This window comes from Aphis gossypii, chromosome 1 (genome assembly GCF_020184175.1).
Source record: "Aphis gossypii isolate Hap1 chromosome 1, ASM2018417v2, whole genome shotgun sequence".
In the NCBI taxonomy this organism is placed as follows: domain Eukaryota; kingdom Metazoa; phylum Arthropoda; class Insecta; order Hemiptera; family Aphididae; genus Aphis; species Aphis gossypii.
In genome coordinates this window covers 36,443,362-36,461,965 of record NC_065530.1, presented here as the reverse complement: position 1 = coordinate 36,461,965, position 18,604 = coordinate 36,443,362, and the positions used below count along the sequence as shown (strand labels likewise).

General features: G+C 23.7%; 1 protein-coding gene across 1 annotated transcript in view; it reads left to right on the top strand.

The window, feature by feature from the left end:
• The window catches only part of LOC114124990 (prolactin-releasing peptide receptor), a 98,831-nt gene that overhangs the window by 79,144 nt on the left and 1,083 nt on the right, over nucleotides 1-18,604 (top strand). The window contains 2 exon segments of the mRNA XM_027988457.2: nucleotides 15,036-15,194; nucleotides 18,101-18,235. Of these exon segments, the coding sequence (XP_027844258.2) occupies nucleotides 15,036-15,194; nucleotides 18,101-18,235 (294 nt within the window).

Genomic DNA, 18,604 nt, shown 5'->3' with positions numbered 1-18,604 from the left:
GATTGTGTTGTAAGTTATTTTTTATTGCTGATGTTTGTTTTGACTTCTGAAGGGCTTCGGAGCATAATAGTTGATGGTTGTTTGTATTTATATTAGGTATTGAGGTTTTATAAGTGGTGGTTCTTGACAATTCCTGTTGATGTTAATAAGTGGTGTTTTCCTTGGGTACAGTCCAATGAATACTGAGCAATCTCAATAACTAGAAAAGTGGTTAGCAATAAGCACATTTTAGAGGATGGTCTTAAGATTTCATTTACGATTCGGAACAAAAGATTTTCATTGTATTTGACACGTACATTTTTTATTTACATTTTAAATTGAGGTCTGAAGGTAGTACCTACTACCTACTGACGTTTGTAATTTCACACTTCAGACTCATAATTTATTGAGCACGGCATTCACATTTAATTCATATGAAACTTACAATTTATTATTGTTATTATTGCATTATGTGAGTCGTTCTATTCTCCTTGCTATCGCCTTTAACCTACAGAAATTAACTTAATTAATTTTTGTAGTTCTTTATACCAATCCTGTCTTCTGGTGAGCACGTTCTTTCTTTTCATATCTCTTATTCATGTTCGTTATAAATTGGCTAATGTCATTCAAAATATTTATTGAAGACATCATAAAGTCTACCATATTGCTTGGCTTACGAGTTAATTTAATTGATGTGTCTACATTACTCCTCTGCATGCACTATATGTCACATTAGAAGATGGTGTGTTGGGCATCGTTATTTCAGTCCTTGCAGAACTGTCAGACCAAGAAGGTTGTCTTCTCAAACTTGTGCAAGTATGAAGAGAAATGATCGTGCTTGTTGAAAAGAGACTGAACGACATCACCCTATGACTTCTTGTTTAACCATTTTTCAATATTCTTCACAAGGGCTTGTGTTAATTTTTCTTTTATTGCATGGTCCTGTTAATCTTACCATTTTCTATGTTGTTTGTTATTATTTTACTCTTACTTTTCTAAAATCTTATATATTTTTTATGGTATTATATTTATATCTCACTAACTTCCACCCATCACCTCTAAAAAATTAGATTTTGTATTTTACAAAAAAAAATTGCTATTAACACTACGATATAAAGATACTCATTTAAGGTGGCTATATTATAAAATAAAAATTAATATTTAAGTTTAAAGTTTAAATAAACCGTAGACAATTTTTTGATCGTAATAACGTACCTACGGGCTTAAAACTCTTGCCTACAAAGGAACTTAGATTGTATTAAAAATCCGATTATAGTTGAAAGAAAACAACATTTGGAGATGGTTAACTTATAAAAGTTATAAAACTATAACCATAACATATGTCGACAATATTATAAAAATGTCAAGTTGCATCGTCATTATATCCCAGAAGTATTTTCTTGCGCAACGAACAATACAGGAAAGACGAATTGAATAACTACGCGTATAATCCTTAATTAAAACCACTGCCAAGAACAAAATTTTAAAAATTGTATATATTTTTATATAATTTATTTTTTGTACATATAGTTTCAAACTGAAAAAAAGTTGAATTTAATGATTATTATAGTTTTTTATGTCGTAAATTTATGGTAGATATAGAAAAGCACAGGTTCCACGTTTCTCGAGAGAATAAGGCCATATTGTATACGTTTAAATTTGGATTTCCTTAAGACATAACGATAACAATCGATTAAGTTAATGAATTTTAAAATAAAGTATAATACTATAATCGTTTCGCTTAAACACGTAATTTAAACTTTTTTAAAGCGTTTATTATCAAAAAAATGTTAATACCACATTTACCAAAATAAAACGGTTTTCGTTAAATTCACTAACTAATTAATAATTTTAATTTACAGCAAACACTCACAATACTATTATATAGATATTAGAATAATAAAAAATAAAAAATAATGCTGATTTCAGAGTCAAGTAAAACAAAATTTAGGACAGAGCTAGTGAGTAAAAGAATATTGATAAATCAGATTTTGATTTTGATTGATTTGATAAGATTATTATAAAAAAAGGAATTTAAATTTATTATTTTATTTTATTTACAACGATTAATCATAATAAACTTATCAATAAATATATCGTTATAAATATTTTTAAGGTGATCATGAGATCACGTTAAAATTACAACTATAAGAATTGGTAGGAAAGTGGGTACTAATTTGTTGTACATTAGGTGCCGAGTGGGTCACTATTTTAGGTATGTTAAATTTGAATTCAATGATATATCATAGTATACGAAAAACCAAGTACGAGTAGAAACGCCCATCAGCCAATACCAAAAAGTGATATGTTATTTATTTAACTATTAAAGTAATTTATTTTACTTTTAATATTATAGTAGGATGAATGATAATATATTTTTTCCAAAAACATTGTATTAATTGTATTACTGTTATTGAATTATTATAATAATATATATTTTTATCATATTATGGCAACTTATATAATTCAAAATGTAATAACACCTTTACATCTTACTGTAAATAATAAAAAATAATAAAAATAGATTCGTAGTACATATGAATAAATAATACTTTACAATAATATAGAAAATGTATAATAATATAAAATATATAAAAGTTTAAGTTTCCATAAATAATGTTTTTAAATTTTAATAAATTAATATTAACGTACTGTTTAAATAAGTAAATTTGTCCAAATTGGAACTTAAAATGTCTATAAAAAATAATTGTTTTTGTATATTTTTTTAATTTCGTGGGTTCAGTAGGAGCTACTTATAAAGAATTTTTTATTAAATTTTCAAAACTTAAATATAAAAAGAAAAATTTTTATGAATTTTTAACTAACAAAAAATTTGCAACTTATTGAAATTTCTACGAATTTGATAAAAATTCTAACTTCAAATGCATATATATAAAAACAAAATTGTGCAATTATTATTGTGTCTATGTTTTTTTATATTTTTTTGTAGATAAAAGAATAACTTTTGTGAGATCTTAAATTAAACTTTCAAGAATTTTAATTAATTTTTGATCGATATGAATAAAAAAAAATTGAAAAATTATCATCTTTATAAATAACTCAAAAATAATTAAACAATTTAGAAAATTGTATGGTATAATTAAAATGATAATACCTATAAATATTTGGTTAAATATTTTAAATATCTATAACTATCCGTTTTGACTTACATCATAAAAAAAACAAAATAAATTTTGTAGAAAATTGGATTTACATAAAAATGATTGGTTTTTCTTAATTTGTTGTTTGTTTTCAGCAATCAGACAACTAATTATTGGACATTTTTAAGTTTAACTTCTTTGAAACACGAAGTAATTCTAATATGATATCTAAAACTATCTCCAACAGATAATTGTAAAATAAATATATTCATCGTTCCACCCAGAATCTAAAAGTTAATAATAATTATTAGTTAAATTTTAAAAGAAAATTTCAATAATTTTGAAGTATGATATTTTTAATCAATAAAAACTAAATATCTATCTATAAAAGCAAGAAGCTATTTTATTGTTACAAAGTAAGTCATTTTCTATTTAATATTTTAAAATCAGGTAGTACTTATAAAAACACAAATACATTAATTTTTAATTATTAGTTTATACAATACGTATTTAAAATAATAGACAATAAATAATTTAATAACTATAAAAATATGATAGGTAATAAATTAATATTTCATAGTAAGAACTAAGAACTATAATATATTATTTATAATATAATAAACATCAAAAACAATAAATAATTATAACAAACAGTAAACTACTTGTATGATATAATGTATAAATATAAAATATTTCCATCAAATTACATTGATGACAGTATCTTGATGTAGTGAAATAAATAATAATAATTATATTACGAGGAGGTACCGTATAGTTATTAGTTACTAAAATATTATATTATACTAGCTTGTGTCGAAACCACTGAAATGTCCCTTTATATGCATATTGTGGTTTATTTTCACGGCTGAGTACCAACATAATATAAAAAAAATAGGTTCGTTATAACTAACAATTCAAACGAGTATTCCTATTATCATAATACGCTTCAAGAATTTAGGATAGTTCGATTATATTTTTTTCCATAAAAAATACACAAGTTCGATAAACAAAATTACTATTTGAGTATTCAATTTCCTTTTTGTGAAAATATTTGAAAAAAATTCACAACTATTTTTTATTTTACTAGTCAGATCATGTTTTTGTACACTTTTTGCTCGAAAACACACCATCATAAAATTGTAGAAAAAATCTGGTCTATGAAAAAACTTAACTAGTTTATTGAAATAAAGAGACAAATAAAATCGTCATTGTTTCTATATAGGGAGCTTTTCTTTCGTTAAATAAATTAGTTTAAATTTACAAATCATTCTCAATAGTTAAGTGATTTATTTTCTATAATATATTAAATAGTTCACCCATTCCAGTGGCGCGCCAATAGTTTACTCCCTCCCTTCCCCACCATAAACTAATTTTTTTACACCATTGACCCATTCAAGATGTGAGACTGCGCGTAGTTAAATACCATATATTATACACATTGACATTGCAAATAATGAATTCCAATGATCCATGTTTTAATGAAAAATATCTGAAATTGTTGATTTTTAATGTAAAAAATGCACAAGTACACGTATTTAAATTATTGAAATAGATAAGTTAATAAAAACGTTTTTTTTTTTTTTTGTGATCGTATGATACTACGACTTAATTAATATTGATAGAACCTGTAGCCCAGCTCGACTCAACACCTGCTACGCGTTTTTTCGTTTTATAGGTAATAATGTGAATTTCCACTATACTCGTTATACAATTAAAGTACCTACATCTTTAGTAACTAGCAATGTAACGTTCCGGACAGGGCAATTAGTGTCAATTGAACAATCTTTACATTCCACAAAGAGAAGGCTTTCAAAATTCAAATGATTACGGAACCTTACATATAGTAACCTAACCTAACTCGAAGGCGCTGTTAAAAATCCTTTATTCAAAAACATATATTTAGATTTAAGTATCGAGTAAAATTATTAAAAAATAACCATTATGACTCATTATTGGAAAATCATATGATCTAATTAATGTAATTGAAAACGATTTTGACAAAACAACATGACACGTTTTTATGTCATAACATATTTGTTTTCATAACGATAAAAAAATGTTTTTTTTTTTTTTTATATATAATTTCTACATTGAAGGATAAAATTACATATTCAAATATATGTTTAAAGTTTTCAGATTTTTTCGTCCATGAAAGATACCTACATTGTTCGTTTAGGTGCTTAAAAAATACACGATAGCATTTATTTGCATGTTATGTGATAGTTTTAATAATAATAAATTGTTCCTCTTGAAATATCCTCATACAATTTCAGTAATAGCCACTTCCCACTGTTCGTTGTTTCTATCATGTTATTGTTGTAAAATACAGTATATATATATATGCTGTTCACACAATTTAACACAAATAATAACAGTTTTGAATAATAAAATAATACTTTTATTCTCTTTTTGTAGCATCGCGAATCCATATAAATAATTTCAGGTCAAAGTCTTTTGTGAAAGGTATTTTTTTTAAATTCAACAGGTTAAAGAATTCACCCAAGCACTCTATGTCCATCTCTTATACGCTCACATAACATGTGTATTAACTAGCTTTTAAACCATCTTCATCGTTTTAAATTTTGAACGAAGCATTCGTAAAAACACTTTTCCTAGTAGTAAAAATAGTCAAATTTAATACATATATCAACATAAAAAATTAGTCTACTTGGTAGTCTAAAGCAGCGGTTCTCAAACTGTGGAACGTGTACCACTAATACCACTACATGGTGGTACGCAGTAGGCCACATGGTGGTATAAAACGGAAAATTAAAAATAAATATTTGGTTTTGATCTCATTAAACATTTTCTATTTAATTCATATCTTATTTTAAAAAACTAATAAATAAAAATAATTATATTGAAGTATTTTACTGCCTTATTGTTTAAAATAAACGTATTTAACTAAAAAGTAAAGTATTTAATTGTGCAATTTGGATCTTTCTATTTTTAGTCATCAGTGGTAAGTGACTGATAAATAATATACTTAAGTGATACATAAAAAATGAGTTTGAGAACCGCTGCTCTAAAGAGATAGTTTGTTATGCTCAGTAAATTCCCTAAGTAGTAAGTATTGAACATATCTAAGCGTATTTCAAAAAAATTTGAATGAATTCTATGATCTGATATTAATTTAAAATTAAACTTAAATAATAACACACACTACATCCAGGTGAGCAAAACAAGCTATGGGTTCTACATCCATTGGAGCATTTATTATATTATTAATTCTATATTTGTTTTTTAATACTTTCAGAAAAAAAATTGTAAGTATTTGAAAAATGCATATATCATTAAAAAAAAAAAAAAAACATTTTTACATTAATAAAAAAACAAACTATTTAATATTATAATCCGAAAAATGATAAAAATAGAACCTTGGAATTTAAAAATTGTAATAAAATGAATGAGAACTTCTATTACATTCAATACCGTTTCGATGGCACTGCTATTTTGTGAAACTTATATTTTAATATTACCAAGTATAATATAAAAACACCACGAATTTGAAACTGAAAAAGTAGGTCAGCGCATTTCGGTGGTGGATGTTTGTCCATCGTCCCTTCGGTCCTCGGACAGGATAGTGTAATTTTACTGAGGTATTCGATTTGAATGCAATATAATATTGCATTCGATAAAAAACGATTCTTTCCGGTATCTTTTTTATTTAATTTTATTCATTTCTATGGTGATAAACAAAGCCGTAATTATTTTACACCACATAATCGTGAAGTTGTAAATTTTTTCTCTTTTAACCGCTTTTATTTCGAGTATCATTTCGAAAATCGAAAAATGACCTCTTTAAAGTACCAGCTCAAAAACATTACCTTTCAGAAAATATGCTACACTTGTTCTTTTGAGCAAGTTTAGAGGGAGAAAAAATGTTTATGGAATAAAAAAAATAAAACAAACAAATCATTGTAAAACCAATACATTCCTCGCTCAGCTCAGAATCTAAAAATAATTATTTTTTTATTAAATTAAGCATTACACAAACTTATGGTAATACAACTTACACGTTATTTATGAAATATTTATTTTATACGTTTATGTAAATAATCTTATTGGATTTTTAATAGTAGGTAAGAATTATTCAAACACTAACGGTTCTAAAGTTTAAAGCTTAAAACTTAAATAAAGTGAGACAATTTTTAAATTAATAAGCTATATAAATTAGTGTAATTAATGCAATCCTAATAACTGTTAAATATGTTTATGTTTTTCCATAACAACCATACCCCTATTTTTTTTTTTTTTTAGTTCATTATAGAACCAAATTATGTGAAACTTTTAGTTAAATTTTCAAGCCTTAACTATTAAAACTTTATAAAATTGAAATTAAAAAATAATTTTCAAGGTTTTTATTCACAAACAAAATGTATCGTATACATAAAACAACGAGGAAACTAAAAAACTTTATAATTTAAATTGTCTATAATACAATAAGAACCAAAATATCACAAATATAATACCATGTCTAAAAAAAATGCTATTATAAGTACCTATTAGGTGAAAATTTCAAGTTTACACTATAATTCATTTTTAAATTACAATTAAAAAATATCCAAAATCACTTATTTCAAATAATTTACTTTTTTAATGATTATCAATTTTTCGTTTTCCCTCTATTTTTATTTCCTTTTATTTTTATATTATATTAAGTTCTATTTTTAAAGTGGAAAGTAAATCCAATTTATTAACAGAAACTACTCTCAAAGTTGAAGATTGAATAGCATTCTTACTGCTCTTAAAGATAATGTAAACAATAATATAAAATACATGCACTGTCCATTCAGATCTAAAATGCAAATTAAAAAATACTTGATCTAAAACCCTAAGTACTTAGATGTTAAACAGATTGATGTCTTTATTTGAATTTTGGAATTTAAATAAAATATTTGTTGGTACAAACAATTTAATTAAAAATGGATATAATGAAAAAAAAAACATTAATTATCTACTTCAAATGAACCGAAATTCTTTCATTTCATAGTCCTCCACTAATGGTAAATCATGCACAAGTAAAAACTGTATGAACGTAGTCGACCGCCTTCTGCGTTTTATAATCTCTAAATACGTACATACGTTGTGCAAACCTTTTTGGACTATGGTAGAACGATTTTTCGTCAGCAGTGGCCGAGAACCCTCTGGTGTAGTTTTTTTTTCCATTGTCATCCTGTTATGTTTTAATTACTAGACGCGACAATTCCTACTTAAGCCTATGTAAAAATTAAAAAAAACAAAGCTAAATCACTAATGGAAAAAAAAAAAAACATTGTCAGTTGTTTTTTTAAACATTAGTTGAAAAAATTTAGGATCCTTGACCTTTTGAAAATAACATACTTACTACTAGGAAATGCTTTTGATCTATAAAATATACCAACAAATATTTTTATATTATTATAATACTATAATATATTACGTTGATATATACCTATTTATAATTTTAAATATTTTTATTTTACTATAATATTCTGTGTTTTGTGTCCCAAATTTTGTTTTTAAATGTATATCCTTTATTCTTATTAAAAACAATATTAAGAGAAAAATTGTATACACACTTTTATTAGGTTAGGTTAAGTTAACCTCATAGTTATTAATTATATTACTCATATAATCTCATATAATCTTTCCATATTAAGCTCTTTTTTTTATTTTAGTAAAACAATATATATATACTATTTAAATTTCGTAATGATAAAAATACTGTGGACTGTCATTTAAATAATTGTTTACCTGCGGAATATAGATTAGGAATATTTATTATATGAATATGATTAAATACAATTTACAATGTATTTTTATGAGGTTTAGTCATTTCTTTGCAAACTTAATGAAAAAAGAGTCTTATAATTATACAGTTTAATACATATTAAATATTTCCTGAAAATACATTCGAATCACAATAACTATTTTCCAGACTTCTTTTAGTTTGTATTTACTTGGTTATTGTAAAATAATTGTTGTGTGCTTCGTGTTTTAAAAATACAACATTATTACGTAGTCTATTTATTCATTATATTTCTACGCTAATTTTTTTATTGTAAATAAAACTATAAAATACTGTCTAATTAATGTCTGGTGTGATTACGAAGCGTCACATAATATTATTTATTTTATTCACTTGTAACGTAAACATAATTGTGTTGTTAATAAAATCACTTTTAGAATTAAGTTATCGCTTTAGCTATGGTTTAGACATTTGAAATTTCAACTTAGACCTCGTTTGTGTGTATAAATTATCACGTGGTAATAATAAACCATCCTTGTAACTGTTGTCCAGGTCAACTTCATGGATTTTATGATTACTATATTTAATATTTATGAACATTAGCTTTCCAATTTATCGTATATAATATTTGTTTTACGATTTTTTCAAACTAGAAAAATAATAATAATAGAAATCGACATCTAATAAATTGGCAGAGGTTTAAATTGTATGAATAAACATATTTTTATTAGGTTTTTAAGAACCCTGTATTTGGTTTTATACTTGGCTCAGTGTCAAACGTATCCACGAGGTCTACAAACTCTTATTATTTTATTATGATCATGTTCATAAAAAATAATATATTCTTTACTTCAAAGAAAATGTATGATGTATGATGCATGTTATGAAACAAATATATTACTAAAAATTAGTTGGCTGTAGGAATTAGTCAATTATAAATTTATTTCAAACGCTATTATTGGAATATTATGCTTGTTTTTATATTGTTTGTTCGAAGTATATTACAATATTATGTTAAACACAAACAAAGTGGAACATCTATGACGATTTTTTCAACAAAATTAAACACTTAAAGAAGAAACCATTATTCAGTAATATAACCTCAAAATTACTAGTTCATTAAACTTTTTATGTAATAATAGTAGGTATGTTAGTCAATATAATTTTAATCTACATAGATACTTTGTTATAACGTGGAAAATATATGTTCCCTAATAACAGAATTTGTGTGATTTTTTAATTGTTAGCGGATTCTTTTAGAATGATTTCTTTTAGTTCTTTAATTCTGAAATATTTTAAATGTCTATAAAGGGTAGTATTTTTTACGAATACCACGAGATACTTGCAATTTGTTTTAAGTCTTAAGGCGATCAAATGAACTCAAAAAACATTAATTAATGCTTGATACCTATAATAATTGATTAAATATTTGTGTTTGAAAAACATACCTAATAAATAATAAATCTATTTATAGATAATGATTTTTTCACTAAAATGACATGTTAATGTAGTTTTGTTTTCATAAAATATACTACCTTATTTTAATTAACTAATTTCAAATAATAATAATAATATTGCCAATTTAAACAAAAATCAAAATATTATTTGGTTGTAAGTTAAATATTTATACCATACTATATATAATTATAATATCTCTCAATTTTTTTTCACTTACGTAGGTAATAATAAAGGTGAATAAAATAATTGAATAAATTTATTATATCTATTATGATGTCAAAATTGTTAATAAAAACGCCAAAAAATGATCATGCCTAAAGTCATTAGTAAATAACATTATTTTTGTTTTTATTAATAGACGTAGACATTGATAATTTATCAATAAAACTAATTCAGTGAATTAATGAAGCTTATACCTTATGCAAAATGTGTGATTAGTGTCGGAGAAAACCTATATGTACAATATATATATAAAATATATATGTATAAATATAAGTAGAAAATAGAAATACTTATTATAAAGTATCACTTAATTTTTTTATGAAGTTTAATTACTAAGCATACTGATGCATATATTATATAATAACAAATTTTCTGTTTGTTTTTGAAAAATCAATTACATTTCTATACTGACATACTGTATAGATCAATCTTATATTATATATATATTAGAATCGGATACTTCAAAAGTTCTAATCAATAAATAAAAGTAGATATAAATTTAAACTGGTGTAAATGTAAAAACAAAATATTTTGTTCTAGAAATATTTACTATCTGTAGTAGATACATTTTATAGAAAGTAAATTTGATCACATTTGTCTTGAGGACGAAAAACCTATTTTTTGATAGAACCCAATATGATTATAAATACAAATTAGACAATCAAATTGAAAAATAAATAACCATAAATCCATTTAGTACACTATTAAATGTTATGAATTATAGAGATCGTGGTTAAATTTATTTAAATATGAATAGTAAGTAATAAATAATATTTGTCACGTTTTTCTCGGGTATAAATTATTTCTTTTGTATACCAATCATAATTTTATGAACTTAAATATTATTATTTATTTTCCTATAAATATAAAATAAATAAATAATTAAAGCATTAGTTTTTAAATTATTGTAAAAATTTTAATTATCATTTTATATAATTTGTAAAAACAATGCAGAGATTTAAATATTATCGTGTATATTTTTTAACCTTTTTTACTTGAAAAAATTATAATGACTGTTATTTTAACTTTAAACAGTGAACAAAATACATTTTTTTAAATACATTTTTTTAAATATAATTTATCGTGTTTAATTCATAAATATGAATACAAGGCGTTTTGGAACAACTTTTGGCAGATTTACTGGATCCCATTTATATTTTCCACATGTCGATATCATTCATTAATTTTATACTACTATCCTACAGTATTAAACAAAAATAATACTTAAATTCATGACGCTGGAAAAGTTATTTGCCTTATGTGATTCGATAACAAAGTTTTTTTACCTGTAGAAATTCTTTCAAGTGGTTAGGTTTCGTGCGTCATATAAATCACTATTCGTCATCGATACGTTTTGAGACTTAAGAAATAACATTTATTAAATAAATGTAATATCTGTTTTTATATAAACAATTCAGTATTTAAGCGTCTAGACTCGTCATTTTAAATTTAATATTCCTAAGAAGAATATTGTTTTGATTATTTTGATACCTAATTATACTTAAACTAATATATACACTTATATATGCCTCACTTGTGGACTATTTAATTTAACCATTCATGGTGCATCGTTATAATACGCCAATAAATTGCTTAATTTACCTGGTGAACTTTCTCATTACATTTTAATTTTTTTTAGAAATTAATTAATTAAGAGTGAGATCAAACACTATAATTTATTGTCGCTTTGAAAACAATAACGATGCCTGCGGATATTATACCAAAATTAAGTTTTAAATGGATGATCTGCATATTATTACAGTTTATTGATGGGTTAAATATAATAAAACAAGTGTAGGAGGTATAACTGTACACAGCTAATCGCAAATAATACAAATCGCCAATTTATGTGCAGTACTTACTCGACTGACCGTTTACAATAGAGTAAAATGTGAAACGGAACATCCATCCAAAAGTTAATAATACCAATTTAATAATTGTTGTCCTTCGGTACACCCTAAAACGTAATATTGCATAGATATATAAGCGTACAACGGGCAGCTAATAATATACCTGGATAATATATTGGTAATATACATTTTATTTGAAGTTAATATAATTAATACCTATTATGTAATGTGTGTCTTGTCGTTATAAAAAAAAAAATGTATTTAAAACAATTACTACAGTTCTCTGCATTATGTTATCCGATTATACTTTTATTATTATTTAGGTCGAAACAACAATAAAAGTACATGAATTACGATTTGTTTACATATTTGTATAAATGTACGGAGAATAATAATTAGGCAATAAAAAGTATAAAATATGTATTATAAAATGTATGAGAGAATATAGGTTTAATTTGAACTAATGGTGTTTACTAGTAAACATTCCAATTATCTGTTGTGAAAAAAGTTGTTTTACTTATTTAAATTTAAAAGTATTTTATACTTTAGAGCTGAAAGTTTTTACTTTTAAATCTGTACATTTTTCTATGTGATTGTTACTATTTTTTTTCTTAAACATGACAACTTTTGATAAAATACTGTTTCCATTTAAATCTGATGATAATTTTTGATTTCCTATAAAGTTATGTGTTTAGTATTTTAATAATCGGGTTCAATACACGGGAGTAACATTAGTGGAAACTTTTGTTTTAAAACTTCACTACACCTTAGAAAAATTTATTATTATATGCTAACTTAAAATACGACAACGCATATTGGGAATTATAAAACCAAATCCATGACATAAATTATTGTATGTACTCTCAACTAGAAACTGTAGACTTTCGAAATATAAAAATATAGAAACAGTAGAGATTACATTTTTCTTTTTGATACTGTTGCTTAAGTATTTCAATTAGAAAACTTGAAAATTCCTAATACTAATTGCATACTAGAAACTAGAAAATGCACATACATTATTATTAATATCTCTTCTTTTGAAAATGTACATTAAACCATGATAATTTTTATTAAATTCGAATTGCATTAATTAGGTGATTCAATAAATAATAATTTAATTTTTAATTTTTGTAACTAATATTACTACTTTCGTTTAAAAAAGTTCGATTTTATTAAAATGTTTAATATTTAATGTATAAAATATCTACATCGACCTACATAAAGGCATGGTGAGGATAAACCATTTATTGTTGAATAAATATTAATAAAAACATATACATTATGAATAAAAAAATTCTAAAACATACACAGAATATACATAATATTTATTTTATACGTGTAAATCATTAAATAATTTACTTATAAATTACTTTCAAAAACATACAATGAATGTCTCGTAATAAAATTATTGACTTGAATTTCAAATATTGTTTATTAATGATAATATTATAATATCATAATATAATAATTGATAATATTATATACCAATATTGTATTGACTAGGTAGTATCAATACGTACTTTGATGACATTTTGAAATTATTTATTAAATATGTATCCTGTAACATTATATAATTCCATAATTTTATGATAAGCGATAAATTAGTAAATAACATAATTTTTTTTTTTTTTTTTGAAATCGTTTTGTTGTCAAATAAATTTTAATCGATTTTTACTTAGACAATTTATTTATTTATTTATTAAAAAAATTAATATGATTTTAAGCAATTCTAAGTTTACCAAATATTTTACAATTAAACTTAAATATTGGTATAAACTTTTTAATAACTATAACTTCAAAACCAACAACTTCTATAAGAATAACGTATTAATAATGTTAATCTTTTATGAAATAATATTATTGTGTTTATATTAACAAAAATAGGCTTTTTAATTTTAATCTTATCTTTGGAAATTCTTAAATTAATAATTAGATTAAAATACTTCAACATAATGCGTTCAACAGTTTTCTTACAAATGCAAAGAGAAAGTAAATCGATTAAGTTTTTAAGACTTAATAATTTATTAGGTAAATAAATTTTAAAATATGTTTATTTGTAAACATAGATAAATAAGATTATTGAAGGATTTTATGTACTTTCTGCTAAAATAACACTGAACTGTTTATGGTTTATGTCTTACTGTTTGTAATGTTCTCAATATTCCAAGTATTTAAGACTAAAATGACTACATATTACCTATTATTTATACATCAAACAATGTTTAGTGATGGTAGTAGAATAAAATTGTCGACGATATTTATCAAAATATTCATTAAATTATCATTTTTGATAATTTTTTCAGTCATAGTTGTGTAATAGCTTAAATATTTTTAATAAAATCTTCCAATATAATTTCAGAAGAAAAAATAGATCTCAATTCCAGTTCTTTTGGGAATGTTTAATAATAAACGAAAAATATGAATAACTAAACGATTCAATGTAGTCGGCTGATATTAAAATGTATTTTATAAAATGATTATGAAAACGTAATATACACGAGTAATTGTCTTTTCATAAGCAATATATTAAAAATAATTTATAATTCTATATAATGTAATGTTGAGGTTAATTGTACAAATAATGTTCGTGGTACGGTATGCTCCAAACGAGGTATTTCTAGTTCTTGAACTTGGATATTCTAGAAATTATATACACCTAATATTATGTATTAATTTATATGTTTTTTTTTTCAGAAGCTGTGAAATGCCATCACGTTTGAACGAAGTACAATCTACGGTCAGCGACTCCGATGACGAGGAAATCGATGGATACAAGGAGTCAAAGACGCAAAAATATTTAATATCAATGATCATTTCGTATGCTGTGTGTATAGGTCCACTAATGATTTTGAGGTAATTTAAAGTGGTGAAACAAATAGATTTTTTAAGGGTTAAGGGTGGTTAATGGAGATTTTAATACACATAAAACAAATCTACTGAAATTCAATAATTTTTTATTGAACTATAGAATAAGATAATGGTTTATCTATAGAAAATTATTAATTGTCTCTATAAGTCTTGTAGGTATAAATGTATAATGTTAAAATACTATATATGAATAGAATATTATTATTTCTCACCAAAATTAATTTAATTTTACCATCACATATTTTCCATTTAAATTCTGAGGTCACGCGAAATAAATAATTCATAGAAATATCCCTACGAGCATTGTTTGGAAACAATAGTATTGGGAGTTTTAAACTTTAATATGTGTATAGCTTTCCACAAGTTAGATAACTAAATAATAATAGGTTTTTATTAATATCTACTATAATAATTCCATCGATGAAAAATGATCGAATCTCCAGAGGGATTATCCGCGTTCATGTCAGAATAACTGGCAAAAATAATCACCTAGCTTATTTCACTCCAAAACATATGCTTACTAGATTACTTATTTCATTTAATAGGAAAAAATGTGTTTTTACATTTATTAAATATAAATAAATTTAATCAATGATATTAGTATTTTATAACAGTTTATTTCTGTAGTCTCTACAAAAAAAAAGTCACAAAATAACCAATGCTCAATGTCCATATTATAATCATTTTCACAAATTTAATGTTTTAAAAAGTAAATGTTGTCTCCTGACATGGGTATTTTTTTAACCATTTTATTTAAATTTAAAGGTATTTAAAAAATAAACATAAAATAAATTGTGTTATTGTGTAATTATACAAAAAAAATATTAATTAAGTAAATAAACATAAGTATTTTTTTTTTTTTTTTTTTGTAGATTTTGTGCATGTGTGTATGCTAAAATAAAAAAATAAAAAAACTTAAAATACTTTTATAATAAATATGCGTAAATTATTTAATATTTTAAATTTTAATATTTAAATTCAAAGAAAACAATAAATATACCAATAACCCAATGTTATAAAAATATTATTACAAAGAGAAATAAAATATAACTTTAAAATTGAAGACTTTTATTTGTGATCGCAATAAATGCTAGTTGAGCTATACGATGGATATTCAATCGTTAATAAAAAATAATTTGCACTCCAGAGCATCCAACTAATTTCTTTTTTTCTTATTTATAGTTTCAAATCATTTTGTTATACATATACAAATCTTATAAAAGATATTAATACAAATTTAAATAAAGTATAAATAGTTTTGTATACCTAGTGTTAAAATCGCTTGCAATTAGTGTTTTAATAATTGATTGTAACTAAAGAAAAATTAGAGAACGATGTATAAGTTTTATAGAAGCTTTTGAGTGTAACTTTGTTAAGTAGGTTACTATTACATTGGGTATGAATAAAATGTTTATAAGTTCATACTTCATAGCAAAAAATAAATAGACCATTATTACTTTCAATATTTTGTTAGCCAATACCATAATGTATAGAAAATGATGAGTAATAGTAAAATCTTTCAAGTGTTTACGATTAATATTTGTTTAAATTAAATCAAAATAATAAAAATTATTTGAGAGAAAATCAATAATTTGCGTTTGAATATTCAATTTATTCTATTTGAATGATTATAAACCCAAAATGTGTTTAAGAATTTTTAATATTTATTAGCTGTTGAGAGAACAACTTATAAGGGCATCTTGTTTCTATCAAGAAAAAAAATGATATTAATATAAAACATAAGTCGAAAAAAAAATTAAGCAGATAATTTCAAACGTCTATAAATTGTTCAATAAAAACTTAAATATTTTGAAAATGTTATCATGTAAGTATAAAAAAATTAAATATAAAATATCTTTTGTGAAAAGATTAAATCCTTGAGGTTATTTCTTTATGAATTATAAAAAAAATATAATATAAATTTTCACCAAAGGCTATAGAGTTACATAAATATCAACAATTTCCGTTCAATTTTGTTAGTTTTTTCAAATTGTATGAGAATTTTCAGAGAATTTTCTCCTTTTGGTCTTTCCCTACCAAAGTACCATCTAGGTAGATACAATTTTCTATTACTATAAACCACTCTAAAAGTGTAAGATTGAAGCATTTTTCTATTCCAAAACATGATTACAAAAATAATTTAAAAAGCTCAAGTTATCGTACAACTAATATATTCACTCCACTCTAAATCTAAAATGATGTAAATGTAATAAATGTACAATAAACTACTACAACACAAAATATATTATTGGAGATTTTGCGTAATGCACGTATTGTATTAATAAAGTTATAGGTATATTTGAATATATTGAACAACAACATACTATTGGTCGTCGGAAATACTATAAAAATAAACAAACGTTGACATATATATATATATATATACATTATTAAACACTCGTATGATATCATCATTTTGAAGGTATTCAAACGATCGTAATATATTATTTTATATTCGAAAGGAAACATCGATAATAATGTTCTGAGAAGAAAAAAGTATATCATAAAAAAAATATACGAGGCGTTTAGTAACCGATATTGTGTTATGTGGTCGACCATAAAACAAATCAACGACAGTTTCCGTATGTATACAATATGGTCAATAGCCTGATCTAGCTAGGTTGGTTTTTTATTTTCTATTATAAATTAATGTATCGTTATATTTAATCCTGTTACAAGAATATCGTATTTTTTAGCGGTTGGAAATTTGTAGGTACTAGAACATTTTATTATCTAAATTAATAATTTTGTTTTTTAATAATAACAGTTTTTAAAAGTATTTTCAAACTATGATACAAGTACTGATAATTATAAAAAATAATATTGTAATATTATAATATTTCGTACAATATTACATTAAGTAAATTATGAAATTTAAAAAATAATTTCAGATTGGGAAAACTTGAAGTATCTGAAACGTACGAGAACAGTAGACACTTCGATTTAACGTTCATGATATGCGTATGGCTGGCGTTTGTGCCAACAGTTACTACCCCGTTGCTGTTTGTAGCATGGAATTCGGACAGGTAAGTACGCGGATAAGACATTCAAAATCACTAATTTTTTTACAATTGTAATCCACACAGTTTTTTTTAGTATTTACCGATGGATAAAAGTCACATATTATATTCAATTGATAGTTTAAAATTAAAATCTGAAATTGCCCTAAATAAATTGTCTATAATATTTTAGTTGATACTGAAATTATAAATTTATAAAAAAAAACAATTACAAACAAATTGATCAGTAAAAAAAAATGTCATACTAAATAATTGTGATATAACCAAATGAACTAAAAATGTTGTTTTTAATAAATCTTAATGTATCTCACTATACGTTTGCCAGTATAAAACCTGTTGCTACAAATACTTGATAATTATTTTATTCCCAAGGTA